The sequence below is a fragment of the Glycine soja genome, chromosome 11, assembly GCF_004193775.1.
Source record: "Glycine soja cultivar W05 chromosome 11, ASM419377v2, whole genome shotgun sequence".
Lineage (NCBI taxonomy): Eukaryota > Viridiplantae > Streptophyta > Magnoliopsida > Fabales > Fabaceae > Glycine > Glycine soja.
Window position 1 is genome coordinate 2,803,976 of NC_041012.1, and position 22,482 is coordinate 2,826,457.

General features: G+C 32.1%; 4 protein-coding genes across 5 annotated transcripts; 3 read left to right on the top strand and 1 right to left on the bottom strand.

Moving 5' to 3' along the window:
* Nucleotides 1–2,897: 2,897 nt before the first annotated feature.
* LOC114376515 (calcineurin B-like protein 1) lies at nucleotides 2,898–5,083 on the top strand. Its single transcript, XM_028334678.1, has 8 exons — nucleotides 2,898–3,034; nucleotides 3,211–3,293; nucleotides 3,730–3,789; nucleotides 4,136–4,244; nucleotides 4,336–4,388; nucleotides 4,632–4,712; nucleotides 4,807–4,919; nucleotides 5,017–5,083. The coding sequence occupies exons 1-8, from the start codon at nucleotides 2,962–2,964 to the stop codon at nucleotides 5,081–5,083; spliced, it is 639 nt and encodes a 212-aa protein (XP_028190479.1). The 5' UTR covers nucleotides 2,898–2,961.
* A 1,946-nt stretch (nucleotides 5,084–7,029) lies between these two features.
* Nucleotides 7,030–11,888, top strand: LOC114377401 (decapping nuclease DXO homolog, chloroplastic-like). Of its 2 annotated transcripts, none has more exons than XM_028335883.1 (13): nucleotides 7,030–7,422; nucleotides 8,193–8,428; nucleotides 8,803–8,868; nucleotides 8,975–9,053; nucleotides 9,205–9,287; nucleotides 9,385–9,408; nucleotides 9,554–9,678; nucleotides 10,224–10,440; nucleotides 10,557–10,610; nucleotides 10,710–10,756; nucleotides 10,940–11,024; nucleotides 11,332–11,395; nucleotides 11,561–11,888. In XM_028335883.1, the coding sequence occupies exons 1-13, from the start codon at nucleotides 7,080–7,082 to the stop codon at nucleotides 11,662–11,664; spliced, it is 1,527 nt and encodes a 508-aa protein (XP_028191684.1). In that variant the 5' UTR covers nucleotides 7,030–7,079; the 3' UTR covers nucleotides 11,665–11,888. The 2 variants fall into 2 exon arrangements, with proteins under 2 accessions (XP_028191684.1, XP_028191686.1); XM_028335885.1 differs by having other exon boundaries at nucleotides 7,031–7,422; nucleotides 9,208–9,287.
* Nucleotides 11,889–14,052: 2,164 nt separating this feature from the next.
* On the top strand, nucleotides 14,053–17,392 carry LOC114376795 (casein kinase II subunit beta-1-like). Its single transcript, XM_028335072.1, has 6 exons — nucleotides 14,053–14,505; nucleotides 14,837–15,055; nucleotides 15,514–15,623; nucleotides 15,704–15,869; nucleotides 16,771–16,927; nucleotides 17,045–17,392. The coding sequence occupies exons 1-5, from the start codon at nucleotides 14,271–14,273 to the stop codon at nucleotides 16,899–16,901; spliced, it is 861 nt and encodes a 286-aa protein (XP_028190873.1). The 5' UTR covers nucleotides 14,053–14,270; the 3' UTR covers nucleotides 16,902–16,927; nucleotides 17,045–17,392.
* Nucleotides 17,393–20,867: 3,475 nt separating this feature from the next.
* LOC114375193 (60S ribosomal protein L37a) lies at nucleotides 20,868–22,479 on the bottom strand. The gene is made up of 5 exons (XM_028332960.1): nucleotides 22,363–22,479; nucleotides 22,081–22,120; nucleotides 21,418–21,506; nucleotides 21,206–21,288; nucleotides 20,868–21,108 (listed from the first exon to the last, which is right to left on the bottom strand). The coding sequence occupies exons 1-5, from the start codon at nucleotides 22,363–22,365 to the stop codon at nucleotides 21,045–21,047; spliced, it is 279 nt and encodes a 92-aa protein (XP_028188761.1). The 5' UTR covers nucleotides 22,366–22,479; the 3' UTR covers nucleotides 20,868–21,044.
* Between the last annotated feature and the right edge of the window lie 3 nt (nucleotides 22,480–22,482).

Consider the following 22,482-nt stretch of genomic DNA (forward strand, 5'->3'; position numbering starts at 1 on the left):
AATTACACGCACCAACCAACCAATGTCTAGGAAATAAAAGTAATCAAATTTTAGGATATTTAACGATAATAAAGACAAAAAGTGTAAAGAGAATGAGAATGAAAACATCGGACCTTTGAGAATGAGAAAAAATGTTTGATTATATTTTAAAATTATTGAGAATATCTTTTAAATTTTAAAATAATGTAAATATAAAACAAAGTTATTGATATTTTAGTAAATAACTTATTCCCATGAAAATACCACTTACCCATCCATTCTCATTGAAATACAAATGTAAAAAAATATGATAAAAATAATAGTTATTTTATTCCTAGAAATCAATAATAGATAGAAATAATTTTTTCAAAAATTATAACAAATATGAGTACGTAATCTTATCATGTTATATTCCCAAAAATCAACTTTTAATCCTTAAAACAAATATAACTCTTACTTGTAAAACATGATGTTTAAGGTTAATTTAGTTATATTAAAAATATTTTCGTTTTATACACTAAATAGGTTAGAGCTAAAAAAAATATTACATCAAAATTATAAAAAATATTTAACACGTCAATTTTTTATTTTAGCTTAGGGTTTAATATTTTTTTAGTTCCTATTTTTTTGTTTTTAATATCTAATTTTTTTAGTGTTTTTTGTTTCTATATTTTTTTCTTTCAATAGTTTTAGTTTCTGCTAAGATTATTTAGGGACCAAAAATCATAAAAACATTTTTAGGGCTAAAAGCAAAAAATTGAAAAACTTTAGAGATAAAAAGATATTCAACCTCTAATTTATTAACTAATGAAAATATATCATAAAAAGTAAATGTTAATAAAGAAAATAAGAAAAAAAATAGTAAAATTATTTATTATGTAAAAAATATAAACAAAAAAGTATAATTTATGCATTTTTAAATAACTAAAAATATTTAATGGAATTATTTGATATTTTAAAAAGCACTTTTTAAAGACATTTTTTAAAAAGATGATGTATCGGACGTGCCAACGGATGCAAGAAAAAGGGTAACTTGCAAGTTTCCAATGTTGTTAATGTTGTTGTATTGAACGTTTAACAGTGTTGTGATGATTGATATACGCGTAGGATTTTCTCTTTCTCCGATCCTTGGTTTTTCATTGGCTGTAAAGAGAGACAAAATATGTGTTTGAAAATTAAAATAGAGAAAAAAAAAAATGTTTTGTGCGTGCGTCGGCTGGAATGGAACGCATGATAACGTCGCTTTCACCGGAGAATAACGCGCAGCAGCCGGTCCCGTGCCTACTTCGTTAAGGTTTTTTTTTTTTTTTTTTTACAATATAATATTATTTACTTTACTATTAATTTTCATAAAAAAATTTGGTTGATATTTTTTTATGAAATTTTCTTTTCTAATCACACTATTTCAGACTTGAAATTTATTCAAAGGACCGAGCTTATATCGCTCGACTTATTAAGCTTTCTCATTGTTAATTTTGATATTTTTAACAAAAATATATGTTTTTCATATGAATTTATAATTGATATTGAATTAAACATGAGAATAAATTACAGTAAAAATAAATAAATTCAAATTAAATTCATTATTTTTTTAGTACGGGAATCATTTTGATTATTTTCTTGAAACATTTTTTATTGTTCTATTAATTTTAGTATATATAAGGCGTTGTATATCTGTTTAGTTTTTTTTTTTAGTAAGAAATTGGTTGTCTTACTTGTCTTTATAGACTTGGTCGTTGTTGGCCATTGCCAACCTTACTTGGTTCAAGAATCCCATGAACAATATTAGCAACAACACCCCTCCTATATATAACACTTACACACCACTCTTACATTTCATTTTACCTCTCCCAACAACTTTCTTTTTCCTCTCTTGATTAACAACTTCGTATTTGCTCTCTTTTCTCTCCTTTATCTTTTTGTGTTCTTCGCCTTATACCAATGGCCATATATTTAGTTGAAACATCAAGTGTCAATTTTGTAGGACAAATTTTCAAGTCGGTAAGTTTTTTACCCCCACGTCATTCTTGCATGGCATTGTATTCCCACGTCCGTGTTCTTTCATGAAACATTAAATGTTTATTGAGGTTGATTTTATTTTATTTAGGTTGTCGTGTTATTGTTGAGGTTTGACGAGTGCATATGCATGATATTCTCAGCATGAAGAGGGAGAAATAATTTGAATGTCTTAAAATTTTACGGATTAATTTCTTTTTTTTTATTGTTTTTTGCTGAATTTAATCGAAAAGTTTTTCCGTCTTTGCTTTATACATTAACGATATGATGATGGCTATGAAATTCTCAATTTAGGTAATTGTTGATCGGATCCATGGAATTGATTATATATATATATATATATATATATATATATATATATATATATATATATATATATATATATATATATATATATATATATATATATATATATATATATATATAGAGAGAGAGAGAGAGAGAGAGAGAGAGAGAGAGAGAGAGAGAGAGATGTGTGAGTTTATTATGTTTGGGGCATTAATTTTTTAACAAAGGAGGAACTTGACGTCAAGGTTCATTTTATAATTTATTTATTATTCATATTTTCTCATCATCCGTATTATTTCAAAGGGCCAAATTTATTTTCAATCTCTTTCCCAATAATTTTTTTTATATTTGTGAACCAATAAGAAAAACCTAAAGTGTCATTTTGTGATCACAGATGCATATATAAGTATCTCACTTGAGTTATAAAAAATTATTATGATGTTCAAATTTATGCTCATTTTCCGTTTATAATGTTGTTTGTTTTCTTCATATTGTTAAATTTTAGGTTAAGCTAATTAACATGTGATAGCTAATTAATGTGCAATCATGTGAGTGGCTTGTTACTAACTAATTCTTCTTACGGTGTTTGTGGCATTTGAAGATGTTTTAGTCAATATATTTTAGTGAAGCCCGAGCACTGCTTTAGTACGTGCTGCGTTGCTTCCATTTACTCCATTAATGGGTTGTTTGCATTCCAAAGTAAGGGAATTTCCGGCAGAAGACCCATTTGCTCTAGCATCAGAGACAGCCTGTAAGTTTTTTTTATGGATTAATTAATGAATTTGAGTCTTAATGAATATAACATATAATATTAAAAAAAAAATCCTTGTGATGCATTTGTCGTTTAATTAATTGTCTGATCTTTTTCTCATATACTCATTTTAGTTTGTAGTTTGAACTTATTTGTTAATTTTTTTTATTTTTCAGTCAGTGTTAATGATGTTGAAGCATTATATGAGCTTTTTAAGAGCATCAGTAGGTCCGTCGTTGATGATGGACTAATAAGTAAGGTAACATAGATAAATCCATGTATCTTTCTAACAACAATAAGTTTATGATTATTACTGGCTTTAGCTGTTTCTTACCTCCCCTTTGTTCCCTATTACGAGCATATTCATAATTTTGAGAACATATGTTGTTTGAATAATTTAGATACCACTTTTATTTGCAATGCCATTATTTTGAAATTTCAGGTTCATATATTATGTGTCTTATGAAGAATATATGGTTCTAATTTTCTTAGACGTTGTTTCAGTAAATAAAAGATTCACAACATATTTTTATTTTATTTTCTTGCCCACTATATATTGATTTGTTTTATAAGGAACATTTTGGTACATCATTCTTATTTAGTTATATTTACGTTTGTAATATTTGTGTTCTTCGTATTGACCTTTTAACACCTAATTGTAATAACTAATTATAGGCATTTTTTTTTTTTTGCAGGAAGAATTTCAATTGGCCATTTTCGATAATAAGAAAAAGGATAATCTTTTTACAAGTCGGGTACTGTATAACACTATTTTACTTTGTCAAATAATCATGTCATTATAGTTAAGATTGCTTGCAAGATTGTCTGAGAGATAACATAAATCCACTATTTAGCATTCAGATAAATGTCTTGTAATGCAAAGTAGTAGAAAATTTTGACTTTTTCTTCCTTTATCTTGAACATTTCTTAGTTAAAAGTTAAATATTATTTCCTTAATTAAATTATTGAGATCTATTTTTAGAATTGTTCTTTTCTTAATAGATGTTCTTTCATATACAAAAATCTGATTATGTAATATAAGTAACCTTTTTCTATTGATTGGAAGTTAACTAACATCATATTATTATTTTTTACATGTAGATCTTTGATTTATTTGATGTTAAGAAAAAGGGAATGATTGACTTTGGTGACTTCGTTAGAGCGCTCAATGTCTTCCACCCATCTGTACCTATAGAAGTCAAGATAGATTGTAAGTTGAACACATAATTTCATCATGGTCTTATGGGTTATATCCTTAAATGACTAATACCTGGTGTAAATTTTTTGGGATTTTCTTACAGTTTCATTTAGGCTCTACGACTTAGACAATACGGGATTTATAGAGCGTCAAGAGGTAAGGCGCTAATTGCTTATTCATGTATCTTCAATATACATAAATAAGTGTTTTGTTCAGATGCAACCTAATAAAAAACCAATTTATGTAGATATACATTTTTTTATAATGACAATCGCAATCTATATATTTAAGTGTTGTTATAAAAATGTTTGTTGTGACATTCATCCTCAAATTTGTGCATTATTATCCTTAATCATAAGTTCATTGGTTTGTATATGTATTTGGTGATATTTTTTACAGGTCGAGCAAATGCTAAATGCACTTCTTTGTGAAGCTGAAATTAAGTTGTCATATGAAATGATAGAAACAATTATTAACAAGGTGATTTATGTTTGTTAAAATCATACATTATAAGCTCTTATAATTATATCACAAATAAAAAAGCTTAAGCTTGATATTTTGTTTTTATGTGTAGACTTTCTTGGATGCCGACCTTAATCAAGATGGAAAAATAGACAAGTCTGAGTGGCTAAACTTTGTTTGTGAAAATCCTTCATTATTAAAAGTCATGACCCTGCCATACCTAAGGTATGTGCAAATTTTTTTTTTGGTAAATGTTTAAACACTTTTCATTGAGATGTTCCAATCATTATATACTAATTCGTAAATTGTGAAATTAATGCAGGGACATAACAACTACTTTTCCAAGTTTTGTATTTCACTCAAAGGCGGAGGATGAAATTGCCGATTAAATGAGGATACAACCATTTTATAAAAGATAAAATTACTAGCTTACATAAAAACATGAAAAAGTTAGTATCTCTTAGTGTATTGCAAATCACATTCTCATTGAAAGTTCATTCAACTTTAATTTTAATGTGTGGTTATTGTAAAATGGTACCAAGTCATAATTAGTTTGTATGAGTTGGCATAGATATTATGTTACCCAACAACTATTAATTAATATATAACTAATATTGACTACTTTTCTCTAGCTTCATGTGATGACGATGGGTTAAAATTCAATTAATTATGCTTTTACAAAAGTGATTGGAAATTTATAATGGTTTGAGACATACTGTTACTCTAAAAAATGGAACAACATTTTCCTAAATTACTTTATAACTTTGGTAGAACATTAAATGTCAAACAAGACACATTCAAAATTTGCAACTTTCATTAACAAAAATGAGAGAATTTTCGAAAATTCCTTTTCTAGACATGTCTTTGTGCATACGGTTTTTCTTCATGTTTTCAGTGAGATAATGAAGAGAGAAAAAAACAGATAGTAGAACCCCATCACATAATCCATTGATATTGAGCCAATTATGAAACTTAGTTAAGCCAACCCGCGCAATATATATATATATATATATATATATATATATATATATATATATAACTCAAGAACAATTTTGAAAGTACACTTTCTAAACAATAGTAGCTCTTCCTTTGTTAAGTTTTTTTTTTTTTTGGTGGAGTAAAGACAACTTTTATTAATACCCACGCGGGAATAAAACAGATGCTTTGTCAGCTAGAACAACATTACACAAAAAGGAAGGAAAAAAAATGTGACTATCAGAAGAAATAGGACAGGATATATGTCGGTTGGTTTGCCTCGCGACAAACATGCGACCAGTCTTACACCCCTCCTTGGTCCTCCAAGCTTCTCTAGAGTCAGACTCCTTTGTTAAGTTTTATAGATAGGGCAAATCATATATATATATATATATATATATGTATCCCTCTACCGATAAATATACTCACATCCTATATTTTTAATGAATTTCCTTAAATACCCTTTTTAATTTATTCCTCTTACCCCCTCTTTTCTTCTGCCCCCCTGAAGGTAGTATTCTATATATGCATCTCGATGGAGCATTCTCATGCAAGCAGAATCAAATGAAAGTGAAGAACAAGAGACGCTCCACACAATACACGCACTAGTAAATGGAAATATAATGCAAATTAGATGGTGTGTTGCTTATATATACTTGAGGAGACTTATGTGGTGCTGGTGCACAGAGGGTGAGGGATATTTTTCCTACTACGAGGAAGTGAGCACCTTCTATAGTATTGGAGGAAGCCGAAATCCAAAGTTCCAAATGTACATGAATATGGCATTAAATCAGTTACTAGTTGCACTAGATGGTTTCATTAGAAAAATGAGGGCATAATTGCGATTGGTGCTACTAGCTAGTTTTCCATAATCGTTAGATAATGCATTGGTGAGACTGGACAATTTGATCGTTGTGTACTCGTGTTGATGTTTCCAATTTGGATGTAAAAGGAAGACAACAAATTTTAGAAACACACATGTTAAATGTATGATTTTATCCTCTAGACAATATTTATTTTATCACCGTAATATAATATAAAGTATTTATTAATTTCATTGACAATTAATATCTGTTAGAAAATTTAATTAATCACTTTAAATGATTTTTTTTTAATATTATTTTATTTATAAGACTTAAATCTAAGATTTTCTTTAAGGAAATGGAAATTAACAATTTGTTGGTTGTGAAACTTTTTATAAAACATTGATTTGAAAAGGATAAGAAATTTAAAATAAAATAATATTAAGAGATATGTACGGTGTACCCACTATTGTTTCATTGGGCTAAAAGAGAAATGGGCTGGATCAGTTAGTTATGGCCCAACAAAGGAGAGAGAAGAAACTAAAAATGAAGCATGCTTGAGCCTTGATGAGCATTGCATTTCACTGAAACGAGAAAAGCGTGTCGAATGGATTTCACGGAGAAGGATCTATTCGGCGAAGATTCCGACAACGACAACGGGTCCCACTCCTCCGGTTCCTCTTCTTCTTCCTCCGCCGCTTCCTCTTCCTCATCATCCTCCGCCTCCTCTTCCGCCTCTTCCTCCAAAGCCAGCGACGCCGCCGCCGACTCCTCCTCCGCCAGCGGCAGCGCAAGCAGCGGCGCCGAAAACGACGACGAGAATGGCGACGTCGTAGATAGCACCAAAGTCCGCGCCCATCACCATCACGACTACGAAGACAAAGATCTGTTTGGCTCCGATAATGAAGATTACTGTAAAACCCTCGCTAGAAGTCCTTACCCCATTCCTGGTAAATTCTCCTCTCTCTTTTGTTTTTTTCCCGTCGCTGAAGTATGCGTTGAACAATTGTTATGCTACTTTTCGTGATTACGTGATTATCTGATGCATGATCCTGCATCATTATCATTCCTTTGCCAGGGTAAAAGGTTTTCACGGTTGAGAAATTAAATAGTGTGTGTTAGTTAGTGTTTTTGCTCACGCTCACGTATGAACGTATCCTGTTACGATATGGAGTTTTAGGATAAAATAGGAGGGTTAATTACTATGCCTGCTAACAAAAAAATATAGCATGTGTTACTTGGGAAGGAATGCATTACAGAGAAAGTTGGGGTAGCGTATATATAGTAGGGAAAAATGATAGAGTTTCAACTTGGGTGGCTCTAGCATGTGTGGAGGAAACGGTAGAATTGTGGAGAGTGAATAAGATGGAGTGCAATTCTATGACTAGAGGTTGAGGGAGACCAAGAAAAACTAATAGCAAAATTAATTAAGAAGGATGTAGTGGTTAATGTTTGTAGGTAGATATGATTCACAATAAAATATTATGGCGTCCCATGATTATGCAGTAAGCCCTGCTTAATGGAAAAAGGCTTCACTGTTTTTTTTTTTCTCGAGTTTAAATGGTACTTAATTGTGTTACAAGGTATTTTAGGAATTTATTCTGCGATGGTGCTTCAGTTTTGTTGCAGCAGTTGAAAAATGTTGTTGAATTAAAAAAAATGTTATTGTTGATTTTATTTCTTAATTCGTTTTATGGCAAGATGTGATTTTCTCTGGCAGTATTGCCTGCCATCCGCAATGTGCATAATCAGGGTAGAGGGGGGTTTGGCCGTGGTCGTTGGCAAAATGATAGAGGAGCTGGCCTTCTTCCTCGTCCCGGACCTTATCCTCAGAGGCAGAATTTTGGGTATGGAAATAGGTTTCAGGATGGCCGCCATGACGAGCGATTTGTCTCTGAGTTGAAGCTTTCAAAAAGTGAAGAAACTCTATCAAGAAAGTGCATTGCTTTTCAGGAGGTAGGGAATGCCGTTTTACTATATTTAACTGCTTCTGCATCAAGCAATTTAATGGTCAGTTTGCTTTTTAGAATTCCTGAAATTGGTATGAAGATTGAACATCTCAATTTTAAACTTTCCTCATTTTGTCTAATTTGGTGAGGAAAGGAAAAGGATTAAAGGAATTATCAGGTTTGTATTGTAAAAGTAATTTTTTTTTTTTTATCAGCATATTGTATTGTATTGTAAAAGTAAATGATTCTGTTTGTTTTAAATATTGAAGCTACTTTGCTTTTCCTGTCTTATTTTCTCGACACGTTTGTTTGGTGTAATGTTGTTAAATTGCCTTTCTGGATGCATATGTTCTGATTATCCCTTGTCGATTATTTTGATAGCCTTGTGAAGTTGCCTGCTATAGTCGTGCAGAAGGCAGAGAAGTATACTTCGACGATCGTAGCTTGGTAAGCTGTTTGAGATCCATGATTACTTGATTTTTGTTTGTTTCTCTTTGCAATGGTCTGTTGTGATATTATGCTCATTTAAGCATTTTTCCCCCCATTTATTTAGAGACTTTTTAAGCGCCATATCACTGAGGATGTTGGAGCTGATTTGAATGAAGGTTATGATACATACATTCCCAAAAAAGGTATATGATTTGTCTATAACCTAATCTTCTGGTTTATGAATTTAGTTAGATTTTGAAATGCTACTTGGATGATTTGTGCTGAGAAACAATGTTCAATTGTACACTGCTATTTATGTTAGTAATTTTTTTCTTCTGTTGTTAATTTGTAAAGCAGACTTAGGCTCACAGGGATTTGGTGATCTTCTTGCTTGCATTAGAGACAAAAATATCCCGCTTCAAAACATTCATTTTGTGGTATGAAGTATATCATGATCTATGTTTTCAAAATATTTTAATATGTTGCTGAATTAATTACTGATGGTCATACATCAATCTTGTTTCATTTTTGCAGACATTCCGTAACAATCTTAACAAGGTAATTATTCATTTTGGATTGTTTGATTTTGGCATTTTAGAAATTTCCAAGTCAAGTGGTTATAACCTTGTGAGTTGTGTGTTGTTGTTCAATTTAACTACAAGTGATGAGAATGAGTATTAACTAATTATTCCTGTCTTTGCAGATACTGGCAACAGCTTATATCCGTCACGAGCCTTGGGAAATGGGAGTGCACAAAAGGAATGGTGTTGTCTATCTTGATGTGCACAAATTACCAGAAAAACCTCAAAGTGATTTGGATCGCAGGAGGTAAGATTACATGCCTTTTTATTTATGATGTTTGGATATGTAAATCTTTAATATAATCAATGGAGCAGCAATCAAGGCAGATGATCTCGGTTTGTTCATCTGTGTGAGAGAAAATGTTACCAATAAAGCAAAAAAAGGGTAGATGTTAGGGAAAATGGAAAAGCATCTTGCTCAGGGGAAGTGTGTGACTGTGGTATCAAGCTGATTAAAATGGTTTGCATCCACTTCACACCATCTTCTTCCCTCATTATGGTTGGAAATAATGCCTTATATTGGAATTGGAACCAAGCTGGAAAATTCAAATTAATTGACATCAGAAGATATTGGCAATGTAGAAAACTAAACACACTCAAAGAAACATTTAATTTTGAAAGTGAAAGGAAAAAAGGGAAAAAGAACAGTGTTTAATTTGTAAAAATATGATGTTTTGCTTTCTACTTAACTATTATACAAAATAGAAGATTACTTTCCAGTTCCCACTTTTTGCTTCCGTTTTTTAAATTTTTTATTGGATAAACCTTAAAATTAATGTGTTTGGAAATTAGATGTTATGTAGGATATTGTTTTGAGAGCCTTGCAACTGAAGATCCTAATAGAGCAGATGGAGAGGGGATACATCATGTTGATGCCAATGTTGAATTTTGTGCTGTGATTAAGACAAAATTAGGAGCTCACCGCATCTTAATGGGTGCTGAGATGGATTGCTGTGATTCGACTAATGAGGGAAAGAGATTTTATGTGGAGTTAAAGACAAGTTGTGAGGTTGACATATTTCCGGCTGTCTTGTGTTATACTTTAGTCTCAGTTCTTATTTTTCTTTTCTAATAGCGCATTTATTTTGGCTTGACGATATACAACTGTCATTTCTTACGATGCAGTTAAATTATCACACCGAGGAAAGATTCGAGAGGGAGAAACTGTTGAAGTTTTGGGTACATTTCCTATCTTTTGTCATCAATCTTTTTTTACTTTCTTAGGTGCTCGTTTTCACTAGTGTGATAAATTCAACAAGCCTCTTTTTCTGCTTGCAGATTCAGTCATTTCTGGCTGGTGTTCCATATATTGTCATAGGATTTAGGTAATTGTTTCTGTTTCATATAATTACAGTATTACACAGTTCAACTTGATTTGGAAAGGTTGATTTCCGCTTATTGAAACTTAATCCTCTTCTTCCATTTGGCATGTTTGACAAATGAAAAAAATCATACCGGTAGTGGTTTCTAGCCTGTGTGTATGTTAATATAACTTGGCTGTGATACAGGGATGATGCAGGTCGTCTTGTTCGGACAGAAAGACTTAGAACCAAAGATATAACACAGAGAGTGAAAATGAAGAACTACTGGCAGGTACATTTTAGCTGCTGTGAGGTGCATGGTGGCTAATCTTTGTTTTGGTCGGCCAATGCATTAGTTAATTAAAAGTATAGTAAACTTCCCTGTGGGGCTCGGAGGATGTTCCAAATTGTTTCCTTCTCCAACATCAGCGAGTATGTCTAAATAAGTACCTACATATACGTGCAATCACAAGGCATAGCTAACTAAGGATCATTTAATACCTTCTTAATTGGATAATACATCAGAAAGTCATATTTAACTGAAGAAAATGCTGAATGTGACCTGTTTTCCTCCCATAATCAACAAAATTTGTTGGCAGGGAGGAGTCTGCTTGGCGTTTGCTGACGAGGTATTATGCTGGCTGTATGGAACAGTCAAAGAAGGTGAGTATACTAGATCCCACCTGTTTTGTTTGGCTGTTTCACTCACTAACATTATAGAAATGATGATGATATCTTGAAGGAACTCCTTTTCTAATAAAAATACAGTTCATATACAGTGACCAAATGCTTTTATTTTGTGTTAATGTGTATGTTTTGGGGTTTCAGGTGAAGATTATATTTTGCAGTTTGCTCCACCTTTCAACCGATTGGAGCTTCTGCAATCCCAGTCTTGCCCAGATGTAATCACTAGTCATCTGGAGCTGTTGTGAAAATTTAGAGAACTTAACAGTTATTATTTAAACAACTCAATATACGAAGTAAGGGGAATCAACTCTGGATTTTCCCCCGCTGCTTTGATCAGTTCACTAATTTGTAGTATAGGGGGCACCCTCTGTGAGTGCTGAGAATTGCATTCGCATCTTTATAGAAATTTGTGGAAATATTATGGCCTTGCTTAGTTGGAATATAGTAGTTCTTCATTTTACTGTTTTGACCTTTATGCTTCCATTTTCTAAACTTGAGTTTGGAACACTTGAAAAAATGCATTAACTTAGTCGAAACAAAAATTTATTTCCAAGAGTTAGATATTGGAGAACACAAAGTAAATACGAAAACCAAATTATGTTAATATCATTTTATAGTTGTTTTAGAGGTGGATACTGAACCTAAGCATATCAATTCGTTGCCAACCTTTTGCAAATATATGATATTTGGAACACATTACTCGGTATCAATTATGATCGAAGTTGCAATGAACGATTCTCGTCTGTTTTGCATGTTACCTTTTTTTAAAGACTCAGGTTAAACGGGATTATTTATTCTTTACAAGAAAGCCCAAATGTGACGTTTAAACTAGAAGAATCAGATTCTAGTATTTCAATTTGCCACTTTATTAACCTCGAACTAATAAATTGTACACTGGCGCTATTGTGATAACTTTTCGTTGAAGACAATTCTGTAAGCCATCTTCGATCGAATTAGCAGTTGACAGAAACTACCCTACAGTTTATGTATAGACACAGCTCATTTATTGAAAACTCCTGCCTTTTTTTTGACGTTGTAAACTCCTGTTTTCGATTCCCAAGTATTTCAGATGTCAAACATATAAATCGGCTTTTATTTGTTTTTTTTAAATAACTAGAATTATTTTATTTGATGTATTTGACTCATATCTTAAATAAGCTCTTGAATTCAAATTTTTTAGATTGGATAAATTCTACTAAAGACAATCAATTTAGTTTTATCACAGAAATTAGTTTTATAGATATTTCATACTATAGTTACTTCAAAAAGCCCCCATTTTTAATTTTTTTTACATACTACAAAAGTATAAAGAAAGCAGTAAAACAGCTCAATTAGTGCTAATCAAAGTTGGAATTTTCCTCCTTGCTAACGTGCAAGTATTTGGGACAAAAGGTTGGCACTGTCACTGACAAGCTATGCCCAGCTTCGGCTGATCCTTATGTTTGAAGTTCATTGTGAAATAAACAGTGAAAGTTTTTTCTGTGTTTGAGTTTATTGTGGTGACATTACTATAATTACAAATCAAAAATAAAGATTTGTTTCCCTTTTAAGGTTATTATGGATTATCTTAAATTTATGTCAAGTTTGATCACATTCAAATTTAGAAAAATAACTACATATCTTCACCAAAAAAAAACAATAACTACATATTTTATAAGAAAATGTTAATCAATGTCTTAAAAATATAAATAAAAATTTAATATTAGATTTTTGTTATCAAAAGAGACGTGAAATTGGAATCATGGTGAGATATAATAATATTTTTTTTATGAAGAATTAAAAACAATAGTTAAAATTTAGAAGAAAAAAACAGATTATGCATAATTTTATATTGTCATAATAATTTGGAGACAATAAAAAAATTCCAAGTGACCTTGTAAATGAATTTAGTTGGTCGCTTAGGTGTACTTAACAAATAGATAAATTCTTCTCAAACAAAACCAGTATAGTTTAATAGGTATGTATCGTTAGTATAACGATTTTACACTTCTAATAAAAAAAATTATTATTTTTTAGGTAGTTTTTTTTTATGATTGAGAATTTGATAGGTAGTTATTATATTAGTTAACAAACTTATATGGTTGAAGGACACGAAAAAACTTTTAAATTGTTATTATATTACTTAAAATTTATTTAAAACTATAAAATCTTATAAGTAATACTTATTAAATAACGAATGAGATTCATAAAATTTTGTAGACAATTCTTATAAAATTAGTGAATTTTAATTTTGTTTCTTACATTTTTTTATTTTCATTCCTAAAAAATATGAAATTCCCTCATTTTAAATTAATTAAAATACTAATTTAAAATTTTAGAGCTGATAAAAATAAATTACAAAAATCAAAATATTAAATCACTCAGTTCATAGAGTGAAAACTTATTTAAGTTAATTTTTTAATTTCCACTCAATTTCAATTAATAATAACAATGAACAAGTGTTATCCTAAAAAAGAAAAACAATGAAAAAGTGTTAAAATATGCATTAAAGAATGTTCTGGTATTTTTTTATACTATATTTTTGTGCCAAAAAAAATGTAAATTAAAGTGATAAAAAATAAAATACCTTAAAAAGAAAGAAAAATATCTTCCCCGTAAGAAAGGCACTAAACGTAGAAAAAGAAAAAGAAAAAGAAAAAAATATTTGCGAGGAATAGAAACGAACCGAAACGGGGAATCATTGTCTGCGTCTGTAAATTGTAAATTGCATCATCCCTGAAGCTGAACCTCAAAACCCTAGCTGCCGGCTTGTCTGCAACGGCATCGTTTCAGTATCTCGTTATGATTAGTTGAGAATCCAAAGGAATCGAATCGAATCATCTCGACGAGAAGCAAAACACCGGCTATAGTTATGTACAGAGAGCGAGGAGGCGTCGGATCCAAATCGGAGGTAACTTCCGTTGATCGGAAGCGAATCAATGACGTCCTCGATAAACAGCTCGAACGATCCTCGCCGTCCACATCCAGAGCCGCCGGCGCCATCAACGGCAAGGACCGCTCCTCCTCTTCCCTCTTAGCCGCCGCCAAGGACTCCCGCTCCGCCTCCGTCACCGCCCCTATCTCCAAGAATTCCAACGCTTCCGACGGTTCGCGATTTCTCCTTTTCTCTTACGATCTGATCTCTTGTCAATGCCAATCTCGATAACCGAATCCTAATCCTTTAAATATTTAGCTTTATCTTTATACTCACTTAGGGTTATGTTAATTCGTGCCATCAACGACTCGTGACTTTTGTTTTTACAGTTATTTATTGCAAAAATAGCGTAGAGATGCTGAATTAGATTCCGATAGGGTTTTTGAGACGTGAAAGGGGTAAAACACGGTGAAAATTGATTTGGACAAGAAGTTTATAGAGGAGAAGTGTGATATAGAGTGAGTATTGAGCTGACTTTGTTTTACATACGTTATTGGATGCAGAGGAATCTGAAACAGACAGCGAGGAGTCTGATGTTAGTGGCTCCGACGGAGATGACACGTCGTGGATCTCGTGGTTCTGCAATTTGAGAGGAAATGAATTCTTCTGCGAGGTTGATGACGATTACATCCAGGACGACTTCAACCTCTGTGGATTGAGCAGTCAAGTGCCTTACTATGATTATGCTCTGGATTTGATTTTGGATGTTGAATCCTCTCATGGTAAGCTTATGGTTATGCTTTTCATACTTTTCAAGTCCAAAATGTGTTGCTGTATCGGATTCAGTGTGTTGTTCGTGATATTTTGCAATGCATGCTAACTATGTTGTGATTCAAATTGTGCACTTGCATGTATGCTGTGTGGATTATGTATTTTGATCATTCTGTACTTCGGCCCTGATTGGATAAACTTCTCAATAAGCCTTTATAATTACACAAGGAGAAAATAAAAAGGTAAAATGAATTAAGTAAAAATTAGCTTATGCATAAGTCAATTTATAGAAGCTCTCTCATTTAGCTTCTCCAAAAGCTTGTTTTAGTTTATGCATAAGCTAATTTTAACTCACAGGAGAACCTTAATTCATTTTACCTTATTTTCTTCTCCTATAAGTTCTTATTGAAAAATTTATCCAAACAGGACCGAATGTTCAAGTCTAAATTGGATTGGTGGGATTATGTAGGTGACATGTTTACCGAGGAACAGAATGAGTTAATTGAATCAGCAGCCGAGATGCTTTATGGTCTGATTCATGCCCGGTACATATTGACAAGCAAAGGAATGGCTGCAATGGTAAGATTTCTCTGTAATTGCTATCTTTTTATTATTCTTCATTAAGGTTTGTAGTGTTGATGATATTGGAATTTCCACAGCTCGACAAGTACAAGAACTATGATTTTGGCAGATGCCCACGAGTTTACTGCTCTGGACAACCTTGTATTCCAGTTGGTCAGTCAGACATCCCTAGGTCTAGTACTGTGAAAATATACTGCCCTCGGTGTGAAGACATTTACTATCCTCGGTCCAAGTATCAAGGCAGTATCCTTATATGTTATATTATTGAACTTGTCTGAATTATAGTTGATTATGCATCAACATTTTCCAGAAAGTTTTTCTTATTCATTTGTGTCTTGTGCATCTCTCCTCTTTTTGATTTTGACTGTTATATATATATATATATATATATATATATATATATATATATATATATATATATATATATTGATCTCTTAACTGTCATGTTTGTATGGATATTTCTTTTGAAGTTTTGGTTTTTTTGGCGATTCACCTCTCCCTATCCCTCTCTTTCACACACGTTATATGTTATGTTTCATTTGCAATGTGGAATAAATTTGCCTGTAGATCTTAAACTACATTCTCAAATGCCTATGATAAGGCTGTGAATTCTTGTTACTTATTCTAAATAGATTTCTCTCAATTGAATGCATTGCTAATATACACAACTTTTTTTTTTTATCGGCAAATGTTGGTTATTAGTTTTTGTTAGCGGGGGGATTCAAACCCGTGACCTCTCCCCTTCCTTTCTCCCTTCACCACTAGCTGGTCTATAGTGGAATTGAGAGTATATGTTTAAATTATGAATGATTTAGTTATGGGATTCATAATCTAGATCTCTTGACTAGTGACATTAGAAACATATGTTATCAAAATCATGTAAATCCTAAAAAGTTTCGTGGATAAAAAAAAAAAGCTGCAGAACAACGAACACTTAAAAGTTTAAATGAAGGCAAATATTATTGTGTTCATTTTTTGTTTTGTTTCCATTCTTTTTAACTAATCATTAAATCCTTACGTGTTTGTGAATTTTACGAGGAATGGACTTCTCTAATTCTCTATATATTTTGTGATATATAATTGTGGCTTATATTTATGATGACACACTACCCTGTACTTCCGAATTTCCTTAATTGTCTTTTAGACATTGATGGAGCTTATTTTGGAACTACGTTTCCTCATCTGTTCTTGATGACTTATGGACAACTAAAGCCACAGAAACCATCACAGAGCTATGTCCCGAGAGTTTTTGGCTTCAAACTTCACAAGCCCTGAAGCTGAAATTTTAAGCTTCCATGAAAGTAAGAGTTCACATGTCTTATTTAAAATCTTTCTCAGTACAGTAGTCTTTGTGTGATGCTGCTGATCAGATAAGCTTTCAGATTGAGTAACATTTAGAATTTCTGTTCTTGTTGTAGGAGCATGTTGTAAAGAGAATTGCAGACGCGACATGTCATGCAAGTGCTTAGTTTCAATTTCAGCTTGGAATTCAGTGAGCTTCAAGTTCAATGAGCAAGTGCGTAATACTTCAATGCACTCTAAGTGCTTATTGCAAATTGTATTCTTGCGGTTAGTTTTAATTAAAGTTGTTTATGTTTGTCTCAGATTACAGATACTCTACTATTTTATATTATTTTATTCCATTTGCTCCCCTCCCACATTTACATAGCGTTTGAATTTGTGGATTGGACCTCAATGGGTTCACACATTTAGTCTGATATTCATGACCTCAATTGCTATAATAATGTTAGACCGGTTCGCCCAGACATCGATAATGATTATATGGTGAATATATGTCCCTCGAACTCGAGACTCTGATTCGTGTGCATGCATAAGTACTCTCTAGATGTGGAAGAATGAACATATCTTCTCGTCATTAATTGTATGGGTGAAATACAAGACTGACATCTTAGTTTAAGAGTTAGTTGGACCAGAGGGACCTTACTCGACACAAACACGTCTTTTAGTGTTTGTTTTTCTGTTTATAACCTATGAAACAGACGTGAAGCCAGAAGTTAGAATTTGTAGCTTCTCACAAAACTGAGTTTAGAACATGTGCCCACATAGTGAAACGGGAAAACAAACACGCCCTTTAGGATTTGTCTAATATGAAACAATTGAGTTGGTGGTACACGGTACGCCAGTATACCACCAAAATGACTTGATGCAGCAGGTTTTTAATCGGAATAAGAGAAATAATTAATTAATCTGCTTCCAGGCTAATCCTTCTCCCCCAGACCCCGTTTTAGATTCCTCCTCCTCTGCCATATCCACCTACCCAACCATGAAAACCACTCTTACATCCCATCAACTCACACCACCATAAAAACAACAATAAAGTTGCCAGAACAGAAGAGAACTAAAACAACACAAAAAACAGATCCCATCCGATTCAAAATTGACAAGAACCTACAAAAAATCAGTATAACAATATAAATAGCGAAGAAATAGTGGGAAAAAGACAAAAAAAATAATGAGTTGTCAGATATTTCCGCGAAGTGCTGATGCGGCGATTTCCCATTTGACCCTTAATGCCACGAAGCTTTAAAAAAAATCAGCAATATAAACAGAGAAGAAATAGAGGGAAAGAGAGAAAAAAAATCATGACTTGGCATCATTTGTATGCGGCGTGTTGCTGCGGCGATTTTCGACCGCCGTATGCGGCGGGCTTCTTTTTACCGTCAGTTGTCTTTGTCTCCCCTCTCTTCCTCGTTTCCTTTGTGTCGATCCTAGCAGCGTGGCCGCTCGCATCTCTACCACCATCCTTTTTTCACGCTTCTCTCTTTCCCCTATTTTGCATGTCTTTTCTCTCTTTTTCATCAATGACAACTGCGAACCCTTCTTCACCATCTTTGATGCGAACTCTCTTCTTCAATCTTTGAGGGACTTTCTTCTCCCCAATGAGGAGATCCAAGGTGCACTTTGCGGGCTGTGGTGTCGGCATCGATGCAAACGACATCATCATGGATTTCTGGAGGTGGGGGCACAAAGACCAAGGTTCAGGTATAGGGCCCCATTCGAAGGTGTGTGAAAGTGTAAGTATAATGTGTGAATGAGCTAATCCTAAACGGCCTACATGCAAAACAAATAATAAATATACAAAAGAAACATATCTTCTATCCTAGGATTTAATTCAAGTAAACATATTTAAAACAATTAATTAATGACTACAAGAAAGAAACAAATAAACGAGTAAAATAAACAATAACGCAAAAAAAAAAAGGGAGGGGTTAAAACAAATAAATGAAAAACTATCAATTTTGCACATTTAATCATGTAAGGCTTGACTTTCTAAATGTCCCCGAGGAATGCCCATCTGTTTCAATCGGGTGTTAAATTAGGTTTTCTTTTGTTACAATTTAACTAGGTTAATTAGGTATATGTTACAAATTTTAAACTTATTAGATTACTGATTATGCCAGTTGCCTTTCCTTAATCTCAATCATGAAATTTTTAATAGTATATCTAATGGTAATTTTAAATGGTTCACGGTGTGTACCACCAACTCACCTAACAAATCTCACATTTTAACTCTCTACGTTATGTTTTTACTATTAACTTTTTTTTTGAAAACTTATTTACTCTTTTTGATGCATTATTAAAAAAGTGTGTGTTGTTACACCTATTCATTTTATTTTTACATCAATTTGATTTCAACTTTTTTTAGTTACGAGTGTGTTATTTTTAATGCATGTGATGACATGAACACAGTTAGCTACATTAACAAGTATAACGCCGTTTATGACGAAAGATTAAAAGAAGTTAATTCTAAATTTTGAAGAAGAAAAAAATCATATTTAGAAGACTAAAAGCTAACTTACGATAAATTTAAGAGAATAAAATCATATTTAAACTTCAATTTTTTTACGCATGTTCAATTATATGATTTTGGCTTGTCGATGTTGTCTTCATACTATGTGTTTTTTTTAAAAATATAATTTTAATCGTTTTCCATCTGGAGTTAGGTTATATTTGGAAATTTATTGAACTAAACACTTTTTTTTCAGTTTTCCTTCCATTTTTGTTTGGTGTGCATTGGAACGCGATACAAATGATAATCATGTTTGTTGTATTGATAATTTAACTTTTAGTAAAAAAGTAATAAGATTAATAACATATTCCAGTAAAAAAAGATTAATAACATATTACTATATTGTAAATCTAAATCATTACTCTATAAGCCATAATATATTTAGAATTATACACTTTCTAGTTGAGTCAGGTAGCTTTTTCTACCTTTGTAACATATTACTATATTGTAAATCGAAATTTATATTTTATTTAGAATTTTTTACTTTTGAAATTTAGTAAAATTTAAGCTTTAAATTTTAGCATAGTACTTAATAAAGATGAAATATATTGAGAGTCTTATTTTTGCCTTTTTAATTTATTTGTTTTTAAATTTTATTTAAATTTAAAGTACTTGCAAAATTTACGAAATACTTTTTTATTTATATCTATATCTATATATATGACAAAATCTAGGAGTCTCACCGTATTATATTTCCTTCCACTTTACCCATGATCTTTGGTAGAAAGAGCTCATGATTTTTTTTTATGATATATGAATATTCTTTTTGTAAAACATAATAAGATTAAAAACATTTTTCATATAATTTATTTATTTTCACTCACTTTTAAATTCCACTCAATTTCGTCTAATTTTTATCCATTCAACAACACATTTTTTTTTCACTTTTTCTCTTCTTTCTATTTTTCCCTCTTTCATTCTTAATCCAAACAAAACATACATGAAGCTCTAAAATGATTAAATGAAAAGCTTGAGTAGATTCTTCTTAGTACATGGAAAACTACTCTGTACAGGTAGGGTGCGGAACCAAACGCTGCTAGCACTTGGCAATGAACAAGATGAAATTATACAATTATTCGAAAATATTTTAAATGCCCAAATTGTTGGCTAGTAACAATGAAATTATAAAACGTTATTGATTGGTATCCAACTACAATCATATAAGGGATTTATCCTTAGGGATTTAACACTGGAATAAAAAAAACGAATTTAGGTTAAACTTCGGCTTTGAAAGCATAATGCCTCGCAAACCTGTGCAAAAGAAAACGATGTAAGACCCACTTGTTTTATCTTGAGAATTAATTTCTCTCATTTTAATACAAAATTTGTGATTGAAATTAATTTAAACAATTTAAGTCCATTCAACAGATCAAAATTATTTTTTCAAAATCAAAGCTTCGAATTATAAAACAATCACGGACATTGCTGAATTTTCCCATAAAAACAGAAAACAGTTCCAAGCCATTAAACTAAAGTACTCTGATATTATCCAACAAGAACAGAAAGCAGTTCACATTGCATTGTAAGTTTTTACAATACAGCCTCCTAAACAAAAACGAATCATTTCTTAAGTTAATTTGCTCAAAATCTAACATCAACCAAAAAGCTCAACCCTCAGTTTGTTCCCTCAACCTCCGGATGGTGCTGCGCACAGTGACAGCACTCGCAGTACTGTCAAAATAGTGAAGAGAAAAGTCAGCTAGTTTATCTCAAGGGAAACAAAAAATATCAAAATTTATGAGTGGAAAGGAAGCAGAAAGGGCATTACTTCAAAGTGTAGGCACCGCCAGCTTTTACTTTACCGCAATCCTTGCATCCCCATATTCCCACAGCCTTCCTCTTCACAGCATACTGCAACAAATAAGTTCATTAGGATTCAAATCTTCAGAAAATAAAATAATGGAAATCTAAGTTCGATTCAATCTACTAAAAAAAAAAAAACAAGGTGAATTCAACATTCACAGAACATGGAAGATGTACCTTTCCACAGAATTCACAAAAGAATTTGCTATGCTGACTAACTTCCATCTTCTTAATCTGCTTCCGCAGACTAGCACCATATCGGGTACCTAACATAAACACGATGAAATAGCTGCTTGTAAATTTAATCCAACAAAACTAGTGTCTTCTCAAAATGCATATACAATGAGCCATACTTAAATCCAAATTCCTTACACCTATTGTGGGTGAGATGAGATAAAACTAGTTGAAATAGAATAGAATAAAATTACCATTATATTGTTCAGATAGTTTTATATTGGAATCACAAACAAAAAAGTAAAAGGAGAAGGAGAGAGAAACTGGTTCATAGTGTGTTTGGAACTCCGTTGGGAAGTAAGAAACCATGTTTGGAATGTGGAAATTATAACTATTAACTTGATGAAAAAGTAACTGCGGACAGACACCTTAATCTGAAAAGCCCACAACAATCCTACCATCACATATGCAAAATGCAGTCCAAATAGCAAGTAGCAAGTATTTTAACAACCTGGTGCCCAGTAAACATTCAAATCTTTTAACAAATTGCATAATCAATAACAACTCCCTCAAACCAAACCGCAGCATATTTATATATAACTTAACTCGAAGCTTTAACTGACATATTATATGGAATTTAGAACATAATGTGATTACAAAACTTACCATATTTTCCGACAATGCCTGCTTTCTTCGTTCTCTTAGTCTGCACCGAATGAAGGGTAGCGGAGGTGAATAAAAACAGAGAAAAGTAAAAGGTACGTTTATCTACGTGATAGCATAAAAAAAAAATAAAAACTGATACAGAATGGAGGTTTATCTTAGTAGGATCAGATGAAAATATAATTTACACGAACGAATTACTTGTGAAGTGGAAGCTTGAGAAGGTGGTAGCAGACATCTAAGAAAACAAAATGGAATGGAATGGGAAGAGACAAGTATACATACCATGGTTTCTGGATCGAAGGCGTGCTGATAATAGGACAAGAGAGAAGGGAATCAACAATTTCACACAAACCCTAATAAGCAATCCCTCCTTTTTTGTTCTTTGGGATTATACTGACATTA